The following is a 24,260-nucleotide window of genomic DNA, read 5'->3' as shown; positions in this document are numbered from 1 at the left end:
TTTTTAGGATTATTTTAGCGCAGCGCAACTGCTCCTCCGCTTTTCCGCTTTTGGTCCGGACCAAACAAGCGGACTAAAGGACTTTTCTGGTCTGAATACACCCTTAGTGTCCTCAGTTCCCAAATGCTTATTGAATGTTGTTAAAGGAAAATATAACACACTCGTAAACATGTCCCTGTCCTAGCTTTTTTGAAGGATGATGCAGATATCAATTTCAAAGTAAATGGATATTTCCCAAACAATAATAATAATAATAATAATAGTAATAATAATGTTCACAAATATGTTGTCTTTTTAGTGTATTCAATTGAATATATGTGGAAAGGAAATTGCAAATCTTTGTATTTGGTTTTGATTTACGTTTTGAATCATTTCCCAACTTCATTGTAATTGTGATTTGTAAATGCAAATAATAAATAAATATATAAGCATTGTTAATTTTTATTCATCAATAAAATTACTTCATTTCTCTATAATTTTAAGCAAATAGGCTCACTCCCTAGTCCCTACAATACTAAAAGGTAAAGAAATAAACCCACACAATGAACACAGTGAATAGCAGAGCAGACACACACCGGCAGCCCACACAGACTCGCAGTACATCAGCTTCAAGCAGCAATCACTTTGAAAAATAAAAGTGATGCTCACCATAAATGTCAGACGAGACGGTTGTCGCTCGACAGTGAAAATATGTCAGTGTGGCCTTAAGAGCTGAGACGTTTCCAGTCCTCCTCCACTGTCATTACACTCTGTTCAAACGCACTTAAACTGCCTGCATGTTGCTTTGGTTGAATATCGTGTAAATATATTTGTTGTGTTAAACTAACACTACTAATTGATGATAAATGTATCCTTCGCCAAAATTTGTTCACAAACTTTGGTCTTTTCCTTTTTGTTATTGGTTTGTATGGTTGTATTTTATTTTATTTTTTAAACCTTACTTGACCATTTCTGACTTCAAGCATTCATTGAACTTTAGGCCTACTGCCGTCACCAGTTTAGTTTTATTTGAATGAGCCACAGCAGCCATGCCAATGCACTTGTCTCGACTCACGAAGGAAAATCATCGAGCGCTCTCCTGTGGCACTCCCGTTGGCGTGCGTGCGTGTTTGTCACGTCACACTAAATGCATTCATCAAATGAGGCACTTTGCCGAGGACAAAGGATGCAAATTCAAATTTAAAAACTTCAGACAAAGAGCAAACGTGTGCATGCGTTTTAGATGCCAAGTTTGCTTTTGTGTCACCAGCAGCAGAGAAAGGCAAAATCTGAGAATGTGTGTAGGATGAACTCAACTATACTGTGCACATTCCAGCGTCTCATCAATGCGTCACTTTGCTTTCCGGCGAACGATTCATTTATCCGGTGCATCAAAAGAACTGCCGCACATCAGAGCGAGGCGACCAAACGTTTGCGCAAAGAGCGAGATTCTGCAACTAGTTCTGCCATATTAGTAGTGAGTAGGAATGTAACGATATCCAAATATCACGATACGATATTATCACGATATGAAGCTCGCGATACGATAATTATCACGATATTCTTGGGAGGTTGGCGATATTTAAAAAAGGTCACAATATTGTAAAAAAAAAAAGAGCTCATACGAAAAAAAAAAACAAACACACACAATATTGTGCTTTTGTACATAACAGCAATACATATAAACTACCTACAGTCTCTAATAACACTTAATATGGAGGCACTTACTCGCTAATGCAAGCCCACATTGAGTTCCTCCACCTATTGACTCGCTTCAAAGCATTTTACAATCCCCTTCATCTGACAATTAGTGTATTTTAAACGTAGAAGGGCCAAAACATCCCTAATGAAAATTAAACTGCACAAAAAAAAAAACTAGCCACCAGAGGGTGCTAGAACTGCAGAAATGGAAATCAACCTGACTTGTTTTTTTTTTAACAGACGTGTAGCATTTAAGAGATCGTGAACATGACGACGACGATATTGCGGCAGTTTTAATATCACAATATCACGATATTGCCAATATCGTTACATCCCTAGTAGTGAGCGGCTGACCGCTCTCTAACCGCTAGTTTTGCTTCAACTCAAATGTAAAGACAGATCTAGGGTTAGGGTTCGGGCTTGCACAGCAAAAACTACATTTGCCGGTACAACATGCAGTCACCAAGCCATGCGAAGACAGTGTATACAGTACACTAAACTTGTACTGCATAATATGAACAATATACATACATACAGCAATTTTACTTCACTATATAATTGTGGGAATGGTGAAAGGTTGTTTCAACTTTTATTATAGCATTTTATTCTACTCAATTTTTTTTTGCAGAGAATCAACTACCACATAATACTTCTGATTTACACTATTCAAATTTCAACTTGCTTCAAAAATTCACGCCTTCCGGGGTATATATCAGATTATTCCACATTACTTGAAGTACTTGCACAATTCAAACTTAACTCATTTACTCCCAATAACGTATAAATACGTTTTTAATGTTCTAAGTGTCCCAAAGACGTATTTATACGTTTTCTTTGTGTTTGTTTGTTTTTTATGCTAGAGCATACAGAAGGCTTTGATGCAGCCTCTCAACTGCAAAGAACGGTTGCAGAAATGGTAGTTATTACACAAATGGACAGCAGGTGGCAGCAGAGCAAAGGAGATCAACCAGGGCCATCTTTCATCATTCAACTTCAATTAATTTGTAATTTTCACATAATTTATCTTTCAATTTACTACATAAGCATTCAGTGTAGCATTCAGTTATTAGCATTCAGCTTAGCATTCAGTTATTAGCATTCAGCTTAGCATTCAGTTATTAGCATTCAGCTTAGCATTTAGCTATTAGCATTCAGCTATATTAGCATTCAGCTTTCAGCATTCCCAAACAATTTCTTCAGAAACTGCACTGAGTCTAGTTTCATATGTAACTGTGGCTAAAAAGCAAAGCCAACAGTCTCTCACACATCGCGCAGCTTCGTGCTATCAGACATTGTGTGTAGTGATCAAGTACAAATGTACATTGTACAAATGAGTATCAATGATTGTATCGTCTCGCATCATTTCAAGTGTTCATGTTAAATGTGAAAGTTTTATTTTACCTGGGGAAACAACAAACCTGATTGCTGTCTTTATTGTGCTCATTAGAACTCACGAGATATTGCGCAAGTGGGAGTGGTTCACATAACTGACCTTCTTGCAACTGGCCCAGCCTCAATTGGGAATGCCTCAATTACTCAAAGCTACCATGACATAATGAAACACAGAATTCAAACAAAGTTGTTTGTCGCTCATGTTGCACTTGTTTTTTTGGACTGAGTCATTACATCATAACACTGAATTGTATTTTTTTTCTATCGTAATTGGAGTGAATCGTGTCATTATTTTGCATTGAAATAGTACATTGTTTATTAGGGATGTCACGATAAGGGCAATATCGTGATATCATCGCGATATTAAAACTGCCACAATATCGTCGTCGTCATGTTCACAATATTTAAAAGGAACACATCTGTTCAAAAAAGTCAGGTTGATTTCCATTTGTGCAGTTCTAGCACCCTCTAGTGGCTAGTTTATTAGTGATCTTTAATTTTCATTAGGGATGTTTTGACCTTCACTGTTTAAAATCGATACCAATTGTCAGATGAAGGGGAACCTAATTTGCTTGCGAAGCGATCAATGTGTGCTTGCTTGAGCAAGTAAGTGCTTCAATATTGTTATTAGAGATTGTAGGTGGTTTATATGCATTGCTGTTATGTACAAAAGCACAATATTGTGCTTTTTTTTAGTATGAGCTCTCTTTTTTTACAATATTGTGATCTTTTTTAAAGATCGCCAACGCCCCCACAATATCGCGATAATTATGACCTTGATATCGTGATAATTTTGTAAGGTGATGTTTGGATATCGTGACATCACTATTGTTTATGTCTCATCCGGTTGCAGTGTATCGAGATACATATCTCATCCTCAGTGATGGAGATAAACGTGGCTAATTCGAATAAAGTGTACAAAATTCATGAACGGAAAGACAGCGAGGTTGCGGGTTTGAATTTCTCAAACATGAATGGACGCAATAAGTGTCCCTTAACGTCGCGACCGTGCAGCGTCCTCGGCTGCTCGTGCACGCCTGCGTGCGTGTGCATATGCGTGTGCGTTTGTATCCCTCAGAGTGATTAAAGCGAGTGGGTGGCAGCAGCAACTGGTCTGCCTGTGTGGCTCTGCATAGCAGACATGTTTCTCACTGCTCGATATTACTCATTTCCTCAGTCGTTTGCACATACACACACTTGACACACAACTGAGACAAACAGCAGCTCTCAGTTATTTCCCTTGATTTTGCTGGCTCGCCTATATCATTTCACACAGCGAGATCAGAGGGTGGGTAGCTTGTAAACGTGTAGCTTGCCGCCGCAGGTGTTGACAGACGGCGGAGTGGCAGCGGCGCAAAAAAAAAAAGGAGCTGGAGAGCGGGTTGACCCTCCGGGACGCCCGGGATATGAATGGCGCGCTACGCCGGGATGTCCGCTCAGCCTGCGCTCAGGTCAGTCTCTCGTCATAAGCTCCATCCGGCCGGCAACGGCGCATCAAGTTTGCGCTCGCGACGGAGGGCCGATCGACAAAGAGGCGCAATTACATTCACATGTTTAATCCGCTTTTCAAGATATTCTCAGATTGGAAAATGAATTAAAGCATTTTTTTTTTATTCCAAGTAAGCAGTGGTATAGAAATTCAACTCTTGGCATAAACTGTGCTGATGTTTTGCCCAAAAAAAAAAAAAAAAAAAAAAAAAAAATGAAAGTGTGATGTGAAAAAGTGCATAACATTTCTATGATCACACTCCCACAGCAAAGTGGCTGCATGGAAAGAGCAGCTCTTATATGCATGTGTGCACAGTGTAGGAGTCGTCTTTCAGAAGACGTTTTTCTGCAAACTCCTCCACATGCACAATATTCCATCTTTGTTTTCTCATACTGTTTGGCAGGTTTCAAGAGGTTTATTTGGGGAAACGTGGTTTTTTTTTTTTTTTTTTTTTTTAATGGGGTTATCAAAGGGACAAGGATGTTCATTTCTGGAGAAAAAAAATGGATTAATAATTAGTTTAGCTAAGGAATTTTAAAATGCTACAGTACACCAAAGAACTGTTTAATCATTAAATTTAACTATATATACATTTGGGGTATGTTTTTACCCTAACACTTTAAAATCTTAGTTATATTTTCTCCATTTTTCTTCACACTTGATTGTCCATCCATCTAAAGATGTTCCAAACCTGGAGTGGTCACTAATCAATGGCCGGACACGTACATGCATGTATAAATCAAGACAACCACTCGTGCTCGCGTTGACGATGTCACTGAGTGGAAGCTGAACCCGCCACGGTCATATTTGATTGCATTGCATTTATTTTGGGATGATACATAAGATTTGGTTTGTAAATTATTTTAGCACAAAGGTTAAACTTTTATATTTGTGTATTAAAAACGAACACGTAAATTAAAATCCTACATTTTTGCTGCTGATGGGACGTATCGTCGCCGCTATATGAAAAACACATGTCAATTTTTTTTTTTTTTACATTTTTATGTTTTGTGGATGAAAGTGAATGCAGACATTTAAAAATGTAAAAGTGGGAAAGGAAAAAAAAAGACAAAAATGGACATAAGTATTTTTCACATATGTGAAACTGTTTTTGGGATTAGTGCAAGACATCTAAAAAATGTATTAAAAAAAGACAACAAAAAAAAGAGAAATGGACTTAAGTTTTGGGATGAAACTGAATGCAGACATCTCAAAAACGTAAAATATAAAAAAAAAGGGGAAAAAAAGACAAAAATGGACATAAGTGTTTTTCAGTTATGTGAAACTGTTTTTGGGATTAAACTATTGCAAGACATCTGAAAAAATGTATTTAAAAAAAAAAAGACAAAAATGGACATAAGTGTTTTTCAGTTATGTGAAACTGTTTTTGGGATTAGTGCAAGACATCTCAAAAATGTATTTAAAAAAGACAACAACAAAAAAAAGACAAATGGACTTAAGTTTTGGGATGAAACTGAATGCAGACATCTCAAAAACGTAAAATATTAAAAAAAAGGGGGAAAAAAGACAAAAATGGACATAAGTGTTTTTCACATATGTGAAACAGTTTTTGGCATTAAACTATTGCAAGACATCTAAAAAAAATGTATATAAAAAAGAAAAAAGAAAAATGGACATAAGTGTTTTTCAGTTATGTGAAACTGTTTTTGGGATTAGTGCAAGACATCTCAAAAAATGTATTTAAAAAAGACAAACAAACAAAAAAAGACAGAAATGGACTTAAGTTTTGGGATGAAACTGAATGCAGACATCTCAAAAACGTAAAATATTAAAAAAGAAAAAAAAAGACAAAAATGGACATGTGTTTTTCACATAGCAACAATATTTTATCTTTGTATGTTCAAATATTGAGAGGCACTCTGAAAATATAGTAGAGTGAATGAAGTTTTGTATGAAATTGGTAATGTTAATATTACATTGGTAAAAAAAAAATGTCTCCGTACATCTGAGGCACTAAATCTCACACCCGCAGCACACAGCCAACTTTTCAGCTTTCCACTCAGATGCACAAAACAGCTTGCTGGTCTCCGACACTGAATTCTGTTTTTGGACCTGGTAACTTGTTGAGCAACAGTTTAGCCGCCGTTCTGCGGAGTGTCCCTGTCTCACCTCCCGATTAACCGACGAGATGCGTGAGCCGACGCAGTTGCCATGGCGACAGCAGCATGGCGGATGGCGGGACTGTAGGTTGTCGTCGGGTGAACGTGGGGCCAAGAGGCGGCGTGGCGTTTGCGGCAAGTGGGGGATGGAGGCAAACAAGCTGGGGCGACAAGATGGCAACGAAGGGCTCATTTCGATGCATTTTTTTTCTTTTTAGGGGGCTTGATGAAAGCGAAGGAGTGGAGCACCCCCGCACTTCTCACTGAATGAAACAAGACTGCAAAATCTGTGACACATTGGGGGGACTCAAACGCACACAAAAAAAAACCGAAACAAATAAACACGTTCACACATGATCTCATATCGCGAGCAACGCGGCACGCAGTCGCGCAGTTCTCGCCTCTTTTGACAAATATTTAGTTGGCACAGACAGATACTCACTCACAACAACTGGTGCTGTCTCTGTCAGCTTTTGGGTGGGTGGTGACCAGCTTTGACTGTCACTGGGGGAGCAAACGCTGACGGCTGTGGGAGTGTTTGTGTGTCTGCTGCTGCTGCTGCTGCTGCTTGTGTGTGTGAATGCGAAGGGCCGGGGGGGTTGTTGTAAGTTGGGAGGGTGACGGGTAATGGGGGGGGGGGGGGGGGGGTGCCTGTAGTACAGTTCTATAAACTGCCGACAGGCGTCGCGGGGGCGGTACATCAAAATAAACATCAAAACACGACTCCATATTCTTCTAATCTTTACCAAAGAGTCGGAGATGAAAACTCCAGCTGTGCTTTTAACGCACAAACGGGAAAGCATCCGCTTCGTTAGTTGTAAAGGTGTATTTTTAGCTAACGTGTGGGAGTACTGGTAATGTGTTTGAATGAAAATGACTAAGTTGAAGAGTTTCAGTCCCGCCACAGCGCGTTCAGGAAGTGACTAATTAGCCATCGCCATCAAGAAAGCAAGAGTTAAAAGTGCAAAGTTCTGACCGTTTTTTTTTTAATTTAGCAACATCTGATGTCAGCGGCGGACAGCAGGCCCATCTTCATATGTATTTATTAGGGGTGTGCTCAATAAATCGATACGGCAATATATCGTCGCGGGCCTCATTACAATACACGTATCGATACGCAGGTGTCAGAATCGATATTGCTCGTTAACTTTAAATAGGCAGTTGACGTTTGCCTTTGCAGCTTGCATTGTACATAAAAAAATACAAACCAGCAGCGTCTTTGAAGTTAATTGCCTTCAATTAATGCAAAAATAGCTCACCAGAGATTGCACACTGTGTCTTGCTAAGAAAAATGAAAGCAGAGGAGGAATATCAACATTTATTTACTTATAAACTTAACATGGCACGTGTCTCAGTGTACCAATTTTCCTATATTTTGTTTAAAAAAAACGAAATAAAATATGTCTTATGTTGGATACATATGTATCGCAATACGTATCGTTTCGTGGCCCCTGTATCGTGATACGTATCGTATCGCGAGGTTGGCGGCAATACCCAGCCCGAGTATTTATTCATGTCTAAAGGTGGGTAGTTGGGGTGTGAATTGCCTCGTACCTGACGATTCGATCCGTATCGCGATTCATATGTCACGATTCGATTCGATACCGATTAATCCCGATATCAATTTACGAGTCGATTGTTGCGATTCTTTTACTCAAATTTAGAAAATACCATTCAGTAAACTTGTACATGTACACTGTAGGATTTGTATGAAGTTGGATTCTTTATTGATCTGAAACTTCAGTCTTATAACTGTGAGTCACAAACAGGTTGTAACCTTTTTCACGTTAGAACAGCATTGAAATAAAATAGTAAGGCTTAATGTTCCATTAATATAACATTCTTCCATGCTTAAGGTGTGAAAGTTAGTTGTTCTGTTTAATATTTTTCCATCAAAAATGGATGTTAAAAAAATCGATTCGGCTGCCGATTGAATCGATTCGAGAACTGCATGCTGTAGTATCGCGATATATTGCCGAATTGATGTTTTTTTTTTAACACCCCTAGTGGGTAGTAATGTGCTCCATTTAATAAGTAACATTTACATTTGTGCTTGTACGTAAAAGCGACACGTTTATGACACAAAAATGCACAAATTCACATGCGCATCTCGACTTATGTCAGTGCTTCTCAAATAGTTTTTATTGTCTTTCGAACAATATTTAACGTTATGTCATTCTCATTCACTAAAGGTGCGCCTTATGGTGCGGAAAATACGGTAACAGTGTTCTTACGTCAGTTACAATTTCTGGCTCCTCCGGTGACCTTGACCGATCTCATCTATATCCTCCTCTGTAGGTGAGTGTCTTCAATCCCGAAAAATCCACGGTGATCTAACAGTGATGCTGTGCCACAGCTTCCCCCTCTGTCTGTGCCCCCCATTCTCCCGTGAGGCCCATGTGACCTAGCCGACGCCCACACATAGGGGGCACCCACTGCCGCTGGAGCCCACCCATGAATCCCAGCCCTGACCGCGGCAAAGAGTGCCTCCCTCCCAAGAAGAGGGAGTCTCGGCAAGGGTCATCGGAACACTACCTTCCCCCGCCGGATGAATTTAAGCCCCCCGTGCCGTTTCGGAGTCGGACCAACGTAGGGCGAGGGGAGAGCAGCAGGGAGGTGGGGGAAAGGCAGCGGGCTCTAATAACCCCCAACCCCCATCTGATACATACTCCTCCACCCCTACCTGCACCAGCAGCCCTGCCCCTGCCATGGCCTTTGAGCTACACTTCCTCCGTGTCCCTTCCGCTCTTTCAGGGGCATGTTGTGGAAAGGAGGGGTTCCGGCTCTCCTGCCTGGAGAGATGATCCCCTCTCAACACCGCTGCCTCACCACTCCAGGTGGCTCCGACCTGAAGGGCCCCTTTCCCCCCCGTCCTCCACGTGCTCTTTTAAGACTCCCTTCCCTGCCGATTCAAGAGAAATGTGGTCTTATATCAACAGCGGTCGACGAGATTACAGCTCCTCCCTCTTCTCCCCATCCTATTTGTTTGGCCAAAACTCTTTCTACCCTCACGAGCCAAGTTTAGTTGAAGCCAGAAACCGGTACCTGGGCAAGAGGCCCAATGGGCTGGATGGGCCGGGCAGCAGGACTGCCTCCGCCTCCAGGCATTTGCTGGCAGGTGATTACGGACACGATAGTATCACAACTAGACTGGACGTGAGTCCGCAAAGCTCCCATACCAATGGCGGGCGGGGACAGCAAGAAGATTTGACACCTCATGCGCAATCCGGGGGCCCATTTTTTTCAGACTCTAAAGCTCAGGAGGGCCATGAGCCACATTCCTCACCGCAGGACAGACATCGGCAAAGAATACCGACTAGCCCCCATCCTCTGGGACAAGACCCCAGGGTGGGTAGAGAGGGATTACTGGACCCCGTGGGAGCGCCAGCGGCTGAAGCTCACATTTACTACTCTTTGGGATCTGTCTGCCAGCCGAGCCCTCAGGCCTCCCAAACCTACCCACCCTGCAGTCCCTCGGGAACACCACTGTATAACTTGCAAGTTGAGCCAGGCCCAAAGAAGCACAATCCAAGAAACTCCCCCAGTTCACCGCAGGGTCTTCTGAACAGCCATGAACGGTCCCAAAAAGACCACGACAGAGACCAAGACAAAGACAGAGGAAAGACTCTGCATAGGGACAGGGAGCGAGGTAAAGACAAAGAGAAACACCTGAAACCTAACAGGGAACATGTTCACACCTCACCCCCTGCCCTTCACCCATCTCCCCCTGCGGCGCTCCTACCTCACTTCACCAAGGGTTCGCTCATTGAGCTGGCCAGTGGGCAGTTGAAACAGGTGGAGGAGCTGCAGACAGAGGACTTCTTGAGGAGTGCCGACACATCCCCAGAGTTCCATCTGAGCACCTGCACGGTCTTGCTCATTTCCCCCAGCGGTGCACAGGGTGTCAGCCATCTGCAGGTCCACCTCACGGACCGCAACACTCAGGTAAGCAATCGTATCAGAAAACCGTCTTGAACAAATTAGGTTGGTATTGCAGAAGCCCTCCCACTGTTTGGTTTTAGCCACAGGTGCTTCTACTCAACCCACCCCTGCACCTGTGGCTAAAGCCAGCCACACTGTGGCAGGGTTTGGACTGGATTTAACGACCTCTACTAGGCTCATGCTTTCGCCCTCTCAATCGAGCATCTCCTGTTCAACTGAAATCCTTTCAAGTCCCATTTGCCAATCATCTGACCTGTGACCACTTCTGCGTTTCTTAAGGAGTTACTGAAGGTCTTGGTGGAGTACCCGTTCTTCGTCCAGGACCAAGGCTGGTCTTCTTGCTGCCCTCGGAGAACAGCTCAACTGTACGGCCTCGCCTGCCGCCAACTCACAGAAGGGGACGTCTGCCTTGCTCTCACCCCGACACCCAAGCAACTCCACCGGACACATGTGCGTCCCTCCTCCAGGGTCCAACGCACGCAACACCTTTCCAGGGCTGCGGCAGGAGGGCCGAGCGGCTCGCACAGGGAGAAGATGCCACCTCCTCCTCCTCCTCCTCCTCCCCCTCTCCCCCAACACCCACACCCGACCGGACCTCCGCACACTCCGGCTGCTGCAAAACCTCAGACTCGGGAGCTGGGGCGCCCTCGGAAACGGCGCTGGTCAGCCCCCGATGTCCTCCCCTCGACAGGAACTGATGAAAGCCTCCTGGATTTACCTCAAGGCTCCAAGCTGATGAAGTGGCAGTAGAAACTTGCACACCAACAGTAAGCACATGTACATGGGCCATGTGTCCCCCGCTAGGGTTGCAGGTATGGAAAACAAAACAAAAAAAAACGAACGATGAAAAATTACGGGTGTTCACACAGGCGGCCCTAAGGCTTCAATATGTCTACTTGTTGCACTCCTCCTCCCCCTTCTTTTGTTTTCCTTTCCTTTCCTTGGCAGCCACTGAACGATTGTCTTGGTGGCTCCTCGCAGACACACTGAAGACATTCGTGAGACAATCAAGCACTCATCCGTGTTCACTCAGTTTATGTCAACGGTCGTCCCACACGCATATTTACCGACGGGGTTTCGATTTCAATCAGTGTTATGAAAGTAAGTGCTATTCAAACATTGCAGATATACGTATATATAAAAAATATGAACAAAAAAAAAAAAGTTACTAAATATCTTAAATGTGTACAGTGAGTATGCTAAACAGATTTAATGCAATTTTGTCCAGATACGTTGTGTTCGACTTCTTCTTTTTTTTTGTTTTTTTTGTTTTCTTGCTTCTCAACCAATTGCGTCCGCATCGGTCTGAGCAGGCAAGATGAATGTAAGAGCGCGAGCAACTCTTTGCCTTCTTCAAATCTTATCACCTTCAACGAGTTGTTTTTTCCAGGCATTACTCTCCAATATGTTCTTAACATCATCTCTCGAGAAGAGATGGAAGAACACTAATGAAAACTGCGTATGAGACAATCACGCCCGCACGGTCAGGCGTGTAAATCGCCGTTTTTTGTTGTTGTTTTTTTCCATTAAAAGCTGAATAAGTGGAACGAGTGCAGTAAAAGGCGTAAGAGTGATGGTGCTAATAACACGTTGGAACACGATGCTTTGTGGATGTGTACTGTACGCTTGTTTCCATTTCATTGTTTATGTACGACTGTATGCAGTATGTCTGAAAGCAGGGAAAATGATGAAAGTATTTTCAACTCTGATACGGGTATCTCCTCTGATTCAGCACACTCTTTCACTTGAGTTTTTTTGTCACTATAAACCATCCCTGTTAATTATTCCTTCTAAATGTCATAGCTACGAAATGTATATTTTTAAAAAATTGTGAATCTGTTATATGATGTTCGCTAGAAATAAATGGAAAAAAAAAAAAAGCTTCGTAGATTTGATTATCACTTGTGATTTATTCCCGGTGGATGAATGGTGAGCGCGTCCGCCTCCCAGTGCGGACGACTTGAAATCGAGTCTTATGCTGCGTTCTCACCAAAAGCGAGGGACGGCGATTCGGCGACTTACAATTTTGAATCTATTTGTGAAAACTGATGAAACTTTGCTCTCTTCTAAATGCTAATTGCTGCAAAACGGAAACAGATAGAAACATACTTTTTTTTTCCTGATGAAAGAAGAGACTTTAATCTTTCTTTTGGTCATTTTTTCCATGCTTTTATAGCAATCGAACACAATATTCTGTGGGCCTTGCAAAATCAGTCAAAATCCAGTAAAACAGCCGCGAGCGAACGTGATTGCGAAATGTGAAAATGGCGGCGAGTGAATGAGTTAAGTGTAAAAAAAATAAAAAAAATTAAAAAAAATAAAATAAAAAAAAAAATCTATCATCCATGTTAATCTTCTTCTGACTCAATAATAATATATATTTTTTTTACTTTTGTGATGTAGATGGATATTTCCAATATCTGAGTTGGGCTCCTAAGGTTAAAATCCTTTATTACGTCTCAAGGAAGCCTCGTGCAAAATTTTGCACGTTTATCCACTCGTGCACAATCCACTGAAAAACGTGCGCTACGACTCAAATAAAAATCTTAACAGTGAAATGAAGTGAGGAGCTTCTGACTTCCGTTTTTTTTCTTCTTTTTTTTTTTTCATCCCAGTTATCCTTTGCGGTTGCATTTTGAATTTGCATGAAGTCAAAACAGTTCACAACGTCATATTCTACATTTTGGTTGAATATGAAAATATTTAAATTGACAGGTTTTACTGTTTCACAAAAAAAAAAAAAAAAAAAAAAAAAAAAAAAAAAAAAAAAAACCTTTTTGAAAGTACATGGAAAACATTTATTTCCCTGACAAAACTTTACAGCGCCGATGTTGTCCATGATAATGAAAAGGAGACATCAACCTGTTGCCGAGTTTTATGTTGGCCCCCCCGCAGGATTCTCGACTTCTTGACTTTCTTTCCCTTCATCAGCGTCCGACTTTTCCTTCCTCTCCTCCAATCTGAACTTCTTCAGCAATTCTACTGCAAACATGGGAACCACCTGTGCAGGACAGATGGCGGCTGTTTTACAAAAATCAATGTTGCAGCGACCTCTACTGGAACTTGCGAGGTACTACAACTGATTTTGAGTTACAGTTACAACTTTCTCAGATCGCAGCATCTGAATTTTTGAGTTGACCCACCTCGACCATGACGAGCTTCTTGGTTTTTGGGGTTGTCGGGTCTGGGTACTCCTCTCCAAAGCAGAGATCAATTTTATAATTGGGTGTCGTTCCCGTTCCTTGTAAACAGCTCTGAAGATCTGTGAACGTGTTTTTTGGAGGCTTTTATTTCTCATATTAGTGCAATCCAACAGTTGATGTTGCATATTGTAATTTACTGTGTGTCTTTTTATTATTATTATTATTATTATTATTATTATTATTATTATTATTATTATTATTATTATTATTATTATTATTATTATTATTATTCTTTATTCTCCGCAAACGATCGCGATTTTGGGTACCTAAACATTCACGAAAACTCACCGAACGTTGCACACTCTTCGTGCCCGGCGAAAAATGTGATATTATGAAGTCGTCATAACAACGCGACTCGATAGCGCCCCCTAGCGTAGAAAAACATAAACCAAGCCTGGCACGTTTGAGCTCGAGCAACAAAAATTGGCAGGCACGTGTCGCACCCCGAGATGCACAAAAAAAAAAAAAAGTCTATTGGGACCATGTAGCTAAAATGTACAGGAAGTGAGCTATGAATTTTTTTTAATGTCTAATTTTGGCCTATTTTGGCACATTCACTGTGGTCATACTTTTTCCCCCTTTGCAAACATTTTTTTTTATCTAATTGACTTCAAACTTGGCATTTATCATCTCAAGACCTGAGACAACAACTGGGCAAAAAATCTTGACGTTTCGGAATATGATATGACGGGGGCGGGGCATCAAATATTGCCTTTAAAATTTCATTTGTCCAGAAAGAGCAAATGCTTTATTATTATTATTATTATTATTATTATTATTATTATTATTATTATTATTATTATTATTATTATTATTATTATTGTTATTATTATTAGGGGTGTGAATTGCCTAGTACCCGACGATTCGATTCGTATCGCGATTCATAGGTCACGATTCGATTCGATACCGATTAATCCCGATACGAATTTATAAGTCGATTGTTGCGATTTTTTTTTTTAATTTACATTTAGGAAATACTAATCAGTCAACTTGTAGAGTGTAAGATTTGCATGAAAATGTATTATTTATTTATTTAAAATTTAATTCTTATACAGGTTGTAATCTGTTTCATGTTTGAACAGCATTGAAATAAAATATTAATGATTAATATTCCATTAATATAACATTCTTCCATGCTTAAGGTGTGAAAGTTAGACGTTTTAGTGAATATTTTTCCATCAAAAATGGATATTTAAAAATCGATTCGACCGCCTATTGAATCGATTCGAGAATTGCGCGATGTAAGATCGCGATATATTGCCCAATCGATTTTTTTAACACCCCTAATTATTATTATTATTATTATTTATTGTGTTTTTTTTTAATCAATTTAGTTGATTTCAACAAACGCTTTAAAGTGAAAAGCCAAGTTCACTCACCATGAAGAAACGTGGACGTATCGAGCAGTTTGAAGGTTTTTTCCCGCTCCAGTTTGTTGGGCCTGTCGGCGTGCGGGGCCACGGGGCCGCTCCAGTACACTCGGCCCTGGCAGAACCGCTTGATGAACACCCCATCGGGGGCCGCCCACAGCAGGACCCCCCGTTCCAGATGGCCGAGGAGCCGCTTGATGGATTCCACCGCGCACGCCGGCATGCGTTGGCCGTCGGGCGAGGGGAAGTCGAGCTGTTGCGCGGTGCAGCGGCCGTATATGCGCTCGCTTCCTAAACGGACGCGACCCTGCAGGATGAAGCAGCCGTCGGGGCTCTTGGTGGTACAGTTCATCACGCGTCGGCCCTGATACGACAGCGTCACCTGCATTCGAAGATCTGCGGACGAATTTGCAGGCTGTTCAGTGATGTGTTTTTTTTTGTTTTTTTCTCCTCAACTTTTCTTACCTGATATGGTATTCACAGAGGTGCACAGGGTCCATAAAGCAGAGCGCTGAGGGTGACTTGTTTTCCCTGTCAGCTGAGAACGCTCATGTTTCATCATTAGATCATCTGCAGGGGTGTCAAACATAGGGCCCGCGGGCCGGATCAGGCCCGCATGTGGGTTTAATCCGGCCCGCGAGTTGATTTTGTAAAGTTAAAAAAAATAAATAAAAAGAATGTAATGACTAATTCATCAGCCGGCCACAATCGAAACATACAAATTTGTCCTCAGATGAGTAATGCAACTTGAACGGGGAATCGTCATCCTGGATGTCTTTATTTTGCACTCAACTTAAACTTTTTTTTTTTTTTTTTTTTTTTTTTTTTTAATCATACACAGACATAAATGTGTTAAATTACTGGTAACACAAATAGATATGACAAGGATTAACGTGCTTATAACATTATTAACACCCATGCAATGCATTCTGGGAACAATATATATTGAAAACAGGTCAATTTAACACGTCCGGAATGTATACCGGCAAAGTGTTGCCGCATTCCATTTGCATCCGTCTTATTTTTCGGAACAATATGATTACAGATGAGCTCCGTAATTTAGGGCTGGTCCACGAAAATATGCGTATCAATTATGGCAATTGTTTTTAAGTTATATACTGTTATTTTCACGATTCGGCCCACTTGATAATATATTTTCCTCCATGCGGCCCCTGAGCTAGCATGAGTTTGACACCCCTGATCTAAAGGGTACAAGTGGAAATAAAGAGTCAGTACTTTCTTGTCTGTTCTGATTTGCTCTCTGCAGCCTATGTAAGCGTCTCTCCGTGCCTAATTATATGAACCGAGTAACCCAATCGGCTCGAGTAAACACCCTAAGTCAGCGGTGTCCAAACTACGGCCCCGGGGGCCATTTGCGGCCATTTTTCAGTGGCCCGCGACCTGTGCTAAAAATGGCATTTGACTCAGTTCAAGTAAAATAAACAAAACAAAAATGTTTGGAGATGGTCAAAGTAAGAAGGGAAGATGTCGAAAAACAGGTGCCATTAAAAGGTTATTTTAGTTCACTAAAACTAATGAAAAAACTAAAATTCAAAAAACAATATTGTTACTGAAATAAAAAATGCTTTTAAAAAAAATGAAAACTGAAACTACATTTTATGTTCACAAAACTAAAACTAAATATAATTCTAGCAAACATGTCCTTCATTTTAGTCTTTGATAATTAATTGAATGCATGAGTCTTTGGGGATGAATTTAAATGTGATTTTTAGTAGATTTATTTTGATATAAACCAGAATAATATTTGAAAGTATGTCACACAGAAGTGACGTCATCTAGCAGCAGCCAATAGAAAAGCACCAAAAGATGACATCTCTCCCATGCTGTTTTTTTGTTGTTGTTTTTTTAATATTGCACACAAGTAATACACATTTTAAAAAAAAACAACTAATACTAATACTGAAACTAACAAACTAAACTAAAACTAAGCATTTTTTAAAGAACTAAAGTCATAAAAAAAAACAGAACCACCCTGAAAACTAATAAAAACTAACTAAAATTCCAAAACTATAATAACCTTACTGCCATATTACAAATAAATTGTTTTATATACTGTAGCATTTTTCTAAATATGCAAAAGCACAAATAAATTATTTGTACAATTATTTAGGACTAAACACAATTTCTCTTCATAACATGATGTGGCCCTTGCGTCCTTCCGATTTTCTGGATGTGGCCCCTCAAATGAAAAACAAAGTTTGGACACCCCTGGCCGAAGCTGTCAAAAATGATCCTTATCAATGAGTTGATTGTCGATTGATTTTTATCACTGATCTGACTGATCAGCGACGATCCTAAATTTGACACCTCGTCGTCAATATTTATAATTGTAACTTCTACCACGACGTAACTCTGATTTGAAACCAAACGCAAGCCTGACAAAAATAGAGCAGCAGCTGCTTGTGTTGAGTGCTTTCAAAATGTCTCCCGAGTCATTAACACATTCACTGCCAGCCCAGCAAAAATGCATTATTTGACGTCTTTTTCCGTCAATGGCAGTCAATGAGTTAAGATGAGATGTAACCAAAATTGACGGATTTTTAAGCAAAATTTGCCTTAAAAAAAGAAAAAAGGAAAAAAGGATGCTGCAATATAATCACAAAATATATTGGCACATTGTGTTAAACACATTCACTGCCCGCCCAGCAAAAATGCATTATTTGACGTCTTTTTCCGTCAATGGCAGTCAATGAGTTAAACACGCACACACACAAAAAAGAAGCGATTTGAACTGGAATGTCAATCAGATAAGCTAACGGTTAGCCTCGCCTTTTACTACTATTACTCCTCTCTGATGTCTAACCGCCGGTAGATGACATCATTGCCCCATTTTATACCAAATAAACACAGTTTGAGAGTCCATCGGAAAAATGGCTGAATTTTGGCAAACCTACATTTTTCTACTGTCAATTATAAAAGAACGGGGCGGGGCAAAAAGTATTTTATTCTATTCTGTCATTCGGTAGATTCGGCTTATATATAATTATTGAACGTAATATCGCGTGGGTATTGAAAATTTTGAAAATTTCTAAAATGGCTGACAGTGAATGAGTTAAAAGTAAAAAAAAATGTGAAAACAAAATTCTTTGAAACACTTAAATTATGCAAGTTCCTTTTGGATGAAACAAAATGTAGTAAATTTGTTATTTTAAAATTTTAGAAAGGTGCAAATTTACTCAATTCAAAAATTAGTATTAATCTTTTTTTTTCTTTTTTTTTAACGCTTATGCTGATTTTGTAATTATGGAGTGTAATAATTGAAATTGTAACTGAATTTTGATGAATTGCACAGCCCTACTAACAAGAATAATATAGTTGCTTGCGCAGCATACTTTTTTTTTTTTTTTTTTTTTTTTTTATTAGCTTTATCTCGGTCAGGCAATCGACAACAGATTCAGTTCATTTGCAACGGCAACTTGGCTGCAGATAACAGAGTAAAACTTTCACTTTCACTTTCTCACACGTGCGCGCGCAGAAACTCGCTTTCAAAGACCTGTTTGAAATGTAAAAACTGAATTTAAAAATAAGACAAAAAAAAAAAAAAAAAGTTGTGGCCTCACCAACATTTTCTTGAGAAATTCTGAACGCTAATTTTCATAACTATTAATCAACACCTTTCCAACTCAATAGATGGTAACTTTTTGTGTGTCTACGTGTGGTTTATAGGTGCGGTTTAAAAAAAAAAAAAAAAAAAAAAAAAAGAGAAGCTCGTACGGTGTTGTTGTTCCTCTTCTTCTGGCTCTTCCTCGTAAGCTTGAGACGATTCCTTTTCCGCAACAAAACGACAAAAATAAAATTACGTCTGTGAAAATTGTCCTGACATACATTTTTGCACATCATTCCAAATTAATAGAGTTCTTCTTTAAATATTGGAAAATAGTTTTGCTGCTTATTTTATTATTATTATTATTATTATTATTATTATTATTATTATTATTATTATTATTATTATTATTATTATTATTGTTATTATTATTAATTCAATCTTGATTGAATTATTTTTTTATTTTATTATCTGTTCTTAACTCATTAGCTCCCAAAAACGTATAAATACGTCATATTTTAAATGTTTTAAGTGTCCCAAAGACGTATTTATACGTTTTTTTTTTGTTTTTGGTTTTTTTATGCCAGAGCATGGAGAAGGCTTTTATGCAGACTCTCGACTGCAGAAAATGGTTGAGTGGCAGCAGAGTATAAGAGATCAACCAGGCCATGTTAAAACTCCCACAGTTCTAAGCAGAATTGTGAAAAACGATGAAACTTAGCTATGTTCTACTGCTAATTGCTGCACAGTGGAAACGGATAGGAATATACTTTTTTTTTTTTCCCTGATAATTGAAGAGACTCTAATCTCTCTTTTGGTATGTTCCATATTTTTATAGCAATAGAACATAATATTTCACGGGCCTTGAAAAATCTGTCAAAATCCAAGAAAACACTTAAGTGAAAATGGTTGTGAGTGAATGAGTTAATTGCTGCTGGACATGTAAATTTCCCAGAGGGATCAATAAAGTCTAAGTCTAAGTCTAAGTCTTTGCCATGGTTATCAGTTTTGAGTTCCCACCAAGACGAACCTGTTTGTCTTGGAAACCGGTGCTCCTCGGCGATGTCTTAACGAGGCCGATCATGTGATCCTTCGTCTGTGTAGACTCTGTGAAAAAAAAAAAACAATTAAGAAATTATGAACCCAGATATGATTTCAAATACGGCACATCAAAAAATATTCCCCTCACCAACTTGCGAGGTCTCGGCGCCGTCTCGCCGGATGCGATAAACTTTATAAGGCTCCGCCCCGTCCAGCTGGCTGAGTTGGTGGACCACTTGGAAGTCTGTGCTTTTGTTGAGCGCGCACCGCAGACGCGTCTTCCACACTGTGGGGTTGTCCTTGTCTCGTCCCGCCCTGTGTTTGCCCTTGTGCAAGGTCCAGGCCTGAACGCAGCGGCAGACGGGGGAAAGTGCCGAAAAGAATCACTTCCTTGTTGTCTTCGTTGAATTCCAAAACATCCAAAAATGTTTTGCAAGGTGAAACGGGTGCAATTAAAAAAGAAAAGAAAATCAAAATAGTCATTTCCTGCCATCTTGTGGCATTTAGATGCAATTATCAACCTTCAAACTTTTTTTTCATTTGAGGGCCACGTACAGAAAATGAGAAGTGACGCAAGGGCCACATCATGTTATGAAGAGAAATTGTGTTTAGTCCTAAAAATTGTACAAATAATTGATTTGTGCTTTTGCATATTTAGAAAAATGCTACAGTATATAAACCAATTTGTTTGTAATATGGCAGTCGGGTTATTATAGTTTTGGAATTATTTATTATTATTTTTTTTTATTTCATTTTGAGTTTTGTTTTGTTTGTTTTAATAGTAATAGTTTTAATTTGTTTTCAGGGCAGTTCTGTTAGTTTTTATTAGTTTTAGTTATTTAATAAATGCTTAGTTTTAGTTTAGTTTGTTAGTTTCAGTATTAGTTTTATTTTATTATTATTATTATTATTATTATTATTATTTTTAAATGTGTACGACTTGTGCGCAATATTTAAAAAACACCAAACTTTCAAACGTCATTATATCAAAAATAAATCTACTAAAAATCACATTTAAAATCATCCCCAAAGGCTCATTCATTAAATTCATTACCAAAGACTAAAACGAAGGACATTTTTGCTATAATTATAGTTACTTTTAGTTAGTTTTGTAAACATAAAATGTAGTTTCAGTTAGTTTTCGTTTTTTAAAAAGCATTTTTTGTTTTTATTTTATTTTGTTAATGAAATTGTTGTTTTTTTTAGTTTAGTTTTAGTTTTATTTCGTTAGTTTTAGTGAACTAAAATAACCTTTAGCGGCACCTGTGTTTTTCGACACCCTCCCTTCTTACTTTCTGTAAGCCATAATCAGCAATATTAAAATAATAAAAGGCTTGCAATATTTCAGTTGATTTGTCATGAATCCAGAATGACATTTTTGCTGATTTAATTACATTTCAGACAATAAAGGACTTTATCACAATATTCTCATTTTCTGAGCCAGTCCTGTACATGCAAAGTCCACACAGGAAGGTCAAATCACCACCCAACTCCGACATTAGGAATGTCACGATAAGGGCAATATCGTGATATTGTGATATTAAAACTGCCACAATATCGTCGTCGTCATGTTCACAATATTTATATCAGGTTGATTTCCATTTGTGCAGTTGTAGCACCCTCTAGTGGCTAGTTTATTAGTGCAATTTAATTTTCATGAGGGATGTTTTGGCCTTCTATATTTAAAATCTGTGCTAATTGTCAGATGAAGGGGAACCTAATTTGCTTGTGAAGCGATCAATGTGCGCTTGCATTAGCAAGTAAGTGCCTCAATATTGTTATTAGAGATTGTAGCTGGTTTTATATGCATTGCTGTTATGCATGTTTTATGTATTTTTAGTATGAACTTTTTTTAATTTATTTATTAATATTGTGATCTTTTGTAAATATCGCCAACGCCCCCACAATATCGTGATAATTGTTGCATCGTGACCTTCACATCATTATAATATCATATCGTGATGTTTGGATATCGTTACGTCGCTATTCTCCACTGTGAGGCGGATGTGCGAACACGCTCAACACTTCCTGCACCACTCAACCTTGTCCATTATCTCAAATTATTCAAGACATTTTTCTGCCTGTATTCAATCATTTATTCATTCTTACTGCTGTTAACTCATTAGCTCCCAAAGACGTATTTATACGTTTTTTTTGTTTTTGTTTTTAAATGCTAGAGCATACAGAAGGCTTTGATGCAGCCGCTGAACTGAAGAGAATGCTTGAATCAAAGGTAGTTATTACAAAAACGGCCAGTAGGTGGCAGCAGAGTATAAGAGATCAACTGGTGCCATGTTGCAAAAAACTCTTCTCCCCAGTTTTAAACAGATTTGTGAAAAACTATATTACGATGCTAATTGCTGTAAAACGGAAACATAAAAATATACTTGCTAAACCTTCTTTTGTTTTTATCAAATATAGAACACAATATTCTGTGGGCCTTTCAAAATCAGTCAAAATCCAGTAAAACAGCTGGGAGTGAATGAGTTAATACGCGATGTGACGAAGAGAACTACATTACTTCGATTCAAACTGAATTAAATGGAAACAAAAGAGCTCTTAACATAAAGAAAACAAGCTAGCAGGCGACTTCTCTGGCAGCCATGAGTAAAAAAAGTAGTTTGAAAGATGACCTTGAAGAGAGCAGCATCATCCGTCTGCCTGTAGTCCTTCTTGGCTGCGTGCTTCCAGGGAATCCTGAACATGTTTTTGTCCCGATCCTCCCAGCACAGACCCTCGTAGGCGCCACTCTCCACCTGGGCGATGAGCCACTCTCTCAGGTGCGACTTGCTTTGCCCTTCGTCCATCTTCATCAGGCCTCCTCGCACGGCTGCTCACAAGCAATCAGCCCGCTTGAGAACGAAGCGCGTGAAAGCGGCGGGCGACGCCATTGCAAAGCACAAATAAACGAATAAGTTCAAAGCTTGCTCAAAGAAAGGAACACGATCAGCATGTCAAGGCGAGCGCAAAAGCTGTTTTGGTAACCGAAAGCGAAAGTTTGCGCTTTCTTTCGGTTTCCAAATCGCGCAAACGGCTTTTTTGGATCGTTTCCAACTTCGAGAAAGCCAAACTTGAGTCAAGTTCACTCATCAGGAAGCGAAAGCGGCTTGGCGCAATCGGGTGAATTCGTGTACGTGTGACGTCAATGACATTTTACTGTATAGATTCGTTGCAGGTCATCATAATAATATATATAGCCTAATTTACGACAACAACAACAACAACAACAAGTATTGTGTGCGGGGAGGGTAAGATTGAGTCACACGCAGAATAAAGATAGAAAATAAAGACATAAAACTGCTGAGTTTCACCATCAAAGCCAGAGAAGGTTGACCATGTACTGTAAACTGTTAACTGACATATAATGTACACAGTACTGGACTGTATCAACATTTTTCAAATACAAGAAGTGCGTTATTTGGCCTTTAGAGGGCAGTGTGCACTTGCTTTCCTGCTCACATCTGCTGCCAGTTATCATCACAGAGACTCACACTCTTTATTTATTAGGAAATATATTATGTATATATATATATATATATTTTTTTTTTTAACTTGAACGGTGACTTTAAAAAATCAGGCGAAAAAAATTGTGTTTTTGCTGAATACAATTCTATTATTTCATTCGAACGTGAACGACTAAGAACAGCTGCTGAATTTATTTGCGTTCTAATCAGCCCGATTCACCGACAACTGATTGAATGAACAGCTCGATTACGTGTAAGTGAGCTGATCAATGAAAATCGTTTTCATTTCTTATTTTGATAGTTCGAACGAAAGAATATACAAAATGGTCTCCTTAATCACATTAGCATATATTCAGCTATTGGTTTTTGTATGAAATGCAAAACAAGGACGACGATGACGCCTAACCTGATTTTATACCTTCCTAGTTCAGGAATGTCAAAATATATGTCAATAAAAAAATAAAAAATAAAAAAAAAGGTGCGAAATATTCAACTGTAATAGTGCATCATCTAAAATCTATTCATGATAATTATCAAAAATCCGTTTTAAAATATTACAATTATAAAGGAATAAATCAATAATCTAAAAACAACTCTAATATATACATATAAAATAACCATAATATATACAAATAAAATTCATGACCTGTTAGGCGGCGGAACTGGTGTAACAAGTGTCTGCTTACAGTGCGTGATGTTCGTGATGTCAGCCTTTGGGTGAGGTCTACGTGATGCTTGTCTGGAAGATGTGTTCATTGCTGAATTATTAGAGACTGTCGGGTGTACTGCGTCTCGATGCGAATAAATGGAGAAAATCGTTTTTTGTGTCTGCATTTGGGATCCAAACCTTTCAGTACACAACAAAAATAAAACGGATTTTGATTTAAACTATCACAATGAGAGGCGTTTCTAATATTGTCTTGCTAAATAGGGCAACCTAAATACGAGGAAATTCTACACCACAGTGCTGCAAACTACAAAAACCATAAGAATC

General features: G+C 39.2%; 2 protein-coding genes across 3 annotated transcripts in view; one reads left to right on the top strand and one right to left on the bottom strand.

Annotated features, from left to right (window-relative positions):
• The window catches only part of LOC144013362 (uncharacterized), a 33,092-nt gene extending 20,589 nt beyond the window's left edge, over positions 1 to 12,503 (top strand). Inside the window, exons 1-3 of one of the 2 annotated variants that reach the window (XM_077512109.1) lie at positions 4,184 to 4,523; positions 8,980 to 10,626; positions 10,903 to 12,503. In XM_077512109.1, coding sequence (XP_077368235.1) covers positions 9,136 to 10,626; positions 10,903 to 11,373 — 1,962 coding nt within the window. In that variant the 5' untranslated portion in view covers positions 4,184 to 4,523; positions 8,980 to 9,135 and the 3' untranslated portion in view covers positions 11,374 to 12,503. Of the gene's footprint in view, positions 1 to 4,183; positions 4,524 to 8,979; positions 10,627 to 10,902 lie in introns of those variants that run through there. The other variant, XM_077512108.1, reaches the window with a different exon arrangement.
• A 902-nt stretch (positions 12,504 to 13,405) lies between these two features.
• On the bottom strand, positions 13,406 to 22,904 carry irf10 (interferon regulatory factor 10). Its single transcript, XM_077512110.1, has 8 exons — positions 22,436 to 22,904; positions 19,951 to 20,146; positions 19,792 to 19,868; positions 18,932 to 18,983; positions 15,662 to 15,766; positions 15,206 to 15,592; positions 13,767 to 13,885; positions 13,406 to 13,624 (listed from the first exon to the last, which is right to left on the bottom strand). The coding sequence occupies exons 1-8, from the start codon at positions 22,613 to 22,615 to the stop codon at positions 13,499 to 13,501; spliced, it is 1,242 nt and encodes a 413-aa protein (XP_077368236.1). The 5' UTR covers positions 22,616 to 22,904; the 3' UTR covers positions 13,406 to 13,498.
• Between the last annotated feature and the right edge of the window lie 1,356 nt (positions 22,905 to 24,260).

Source organism: Festucalex cinctus, chromosome 2 (genome assembly GCF_051991245.1).
Source record: "Festucalex cinctus isolate MCC-2025b chromosome 2, RoL_Fcin_1.0, whole genome shotgun sequence".
Classification (NCBI taxonomy): Eukaryota; Metazoa; Chordata; class Actinopteri; order Syngnathiformes; family Syngnathidae; genus Festucalex; species Festucalex cinctus.
Note: the sequence above shows the minus strand (reverse complement) of the source record. Positions and strands in the feature narration are given on the sequence as shown.

What these genes read in the sequence shown, in the direction of transcription:
- irf10 (XM_077512110.1), bottom strand. Translation starts at nt 22,615, where the DNA reads ATGAAGATGGACGAAGGGCAAAGCAAGTCGCACCTGAGAGAGTGGCTC. An exon ending in CGCCGAGACCTCGCAAGTTG is followed by an intron (nt 19,869 to 19,950) that starts GTGAGGGGAATA and finishes TTTTTTTCACAG; the next exon opens with AGTCTACACAGACGAAGGAT. An exon ending in AGAAGCTCGTCATGGTCGAG is followed by an intron (nt 13,625 to 13,766) that starts GTGGGTCAACTC and finishes TGTCCTGCACAG; the next exon opens with GTGGTTCCCATGTTTGCAGT.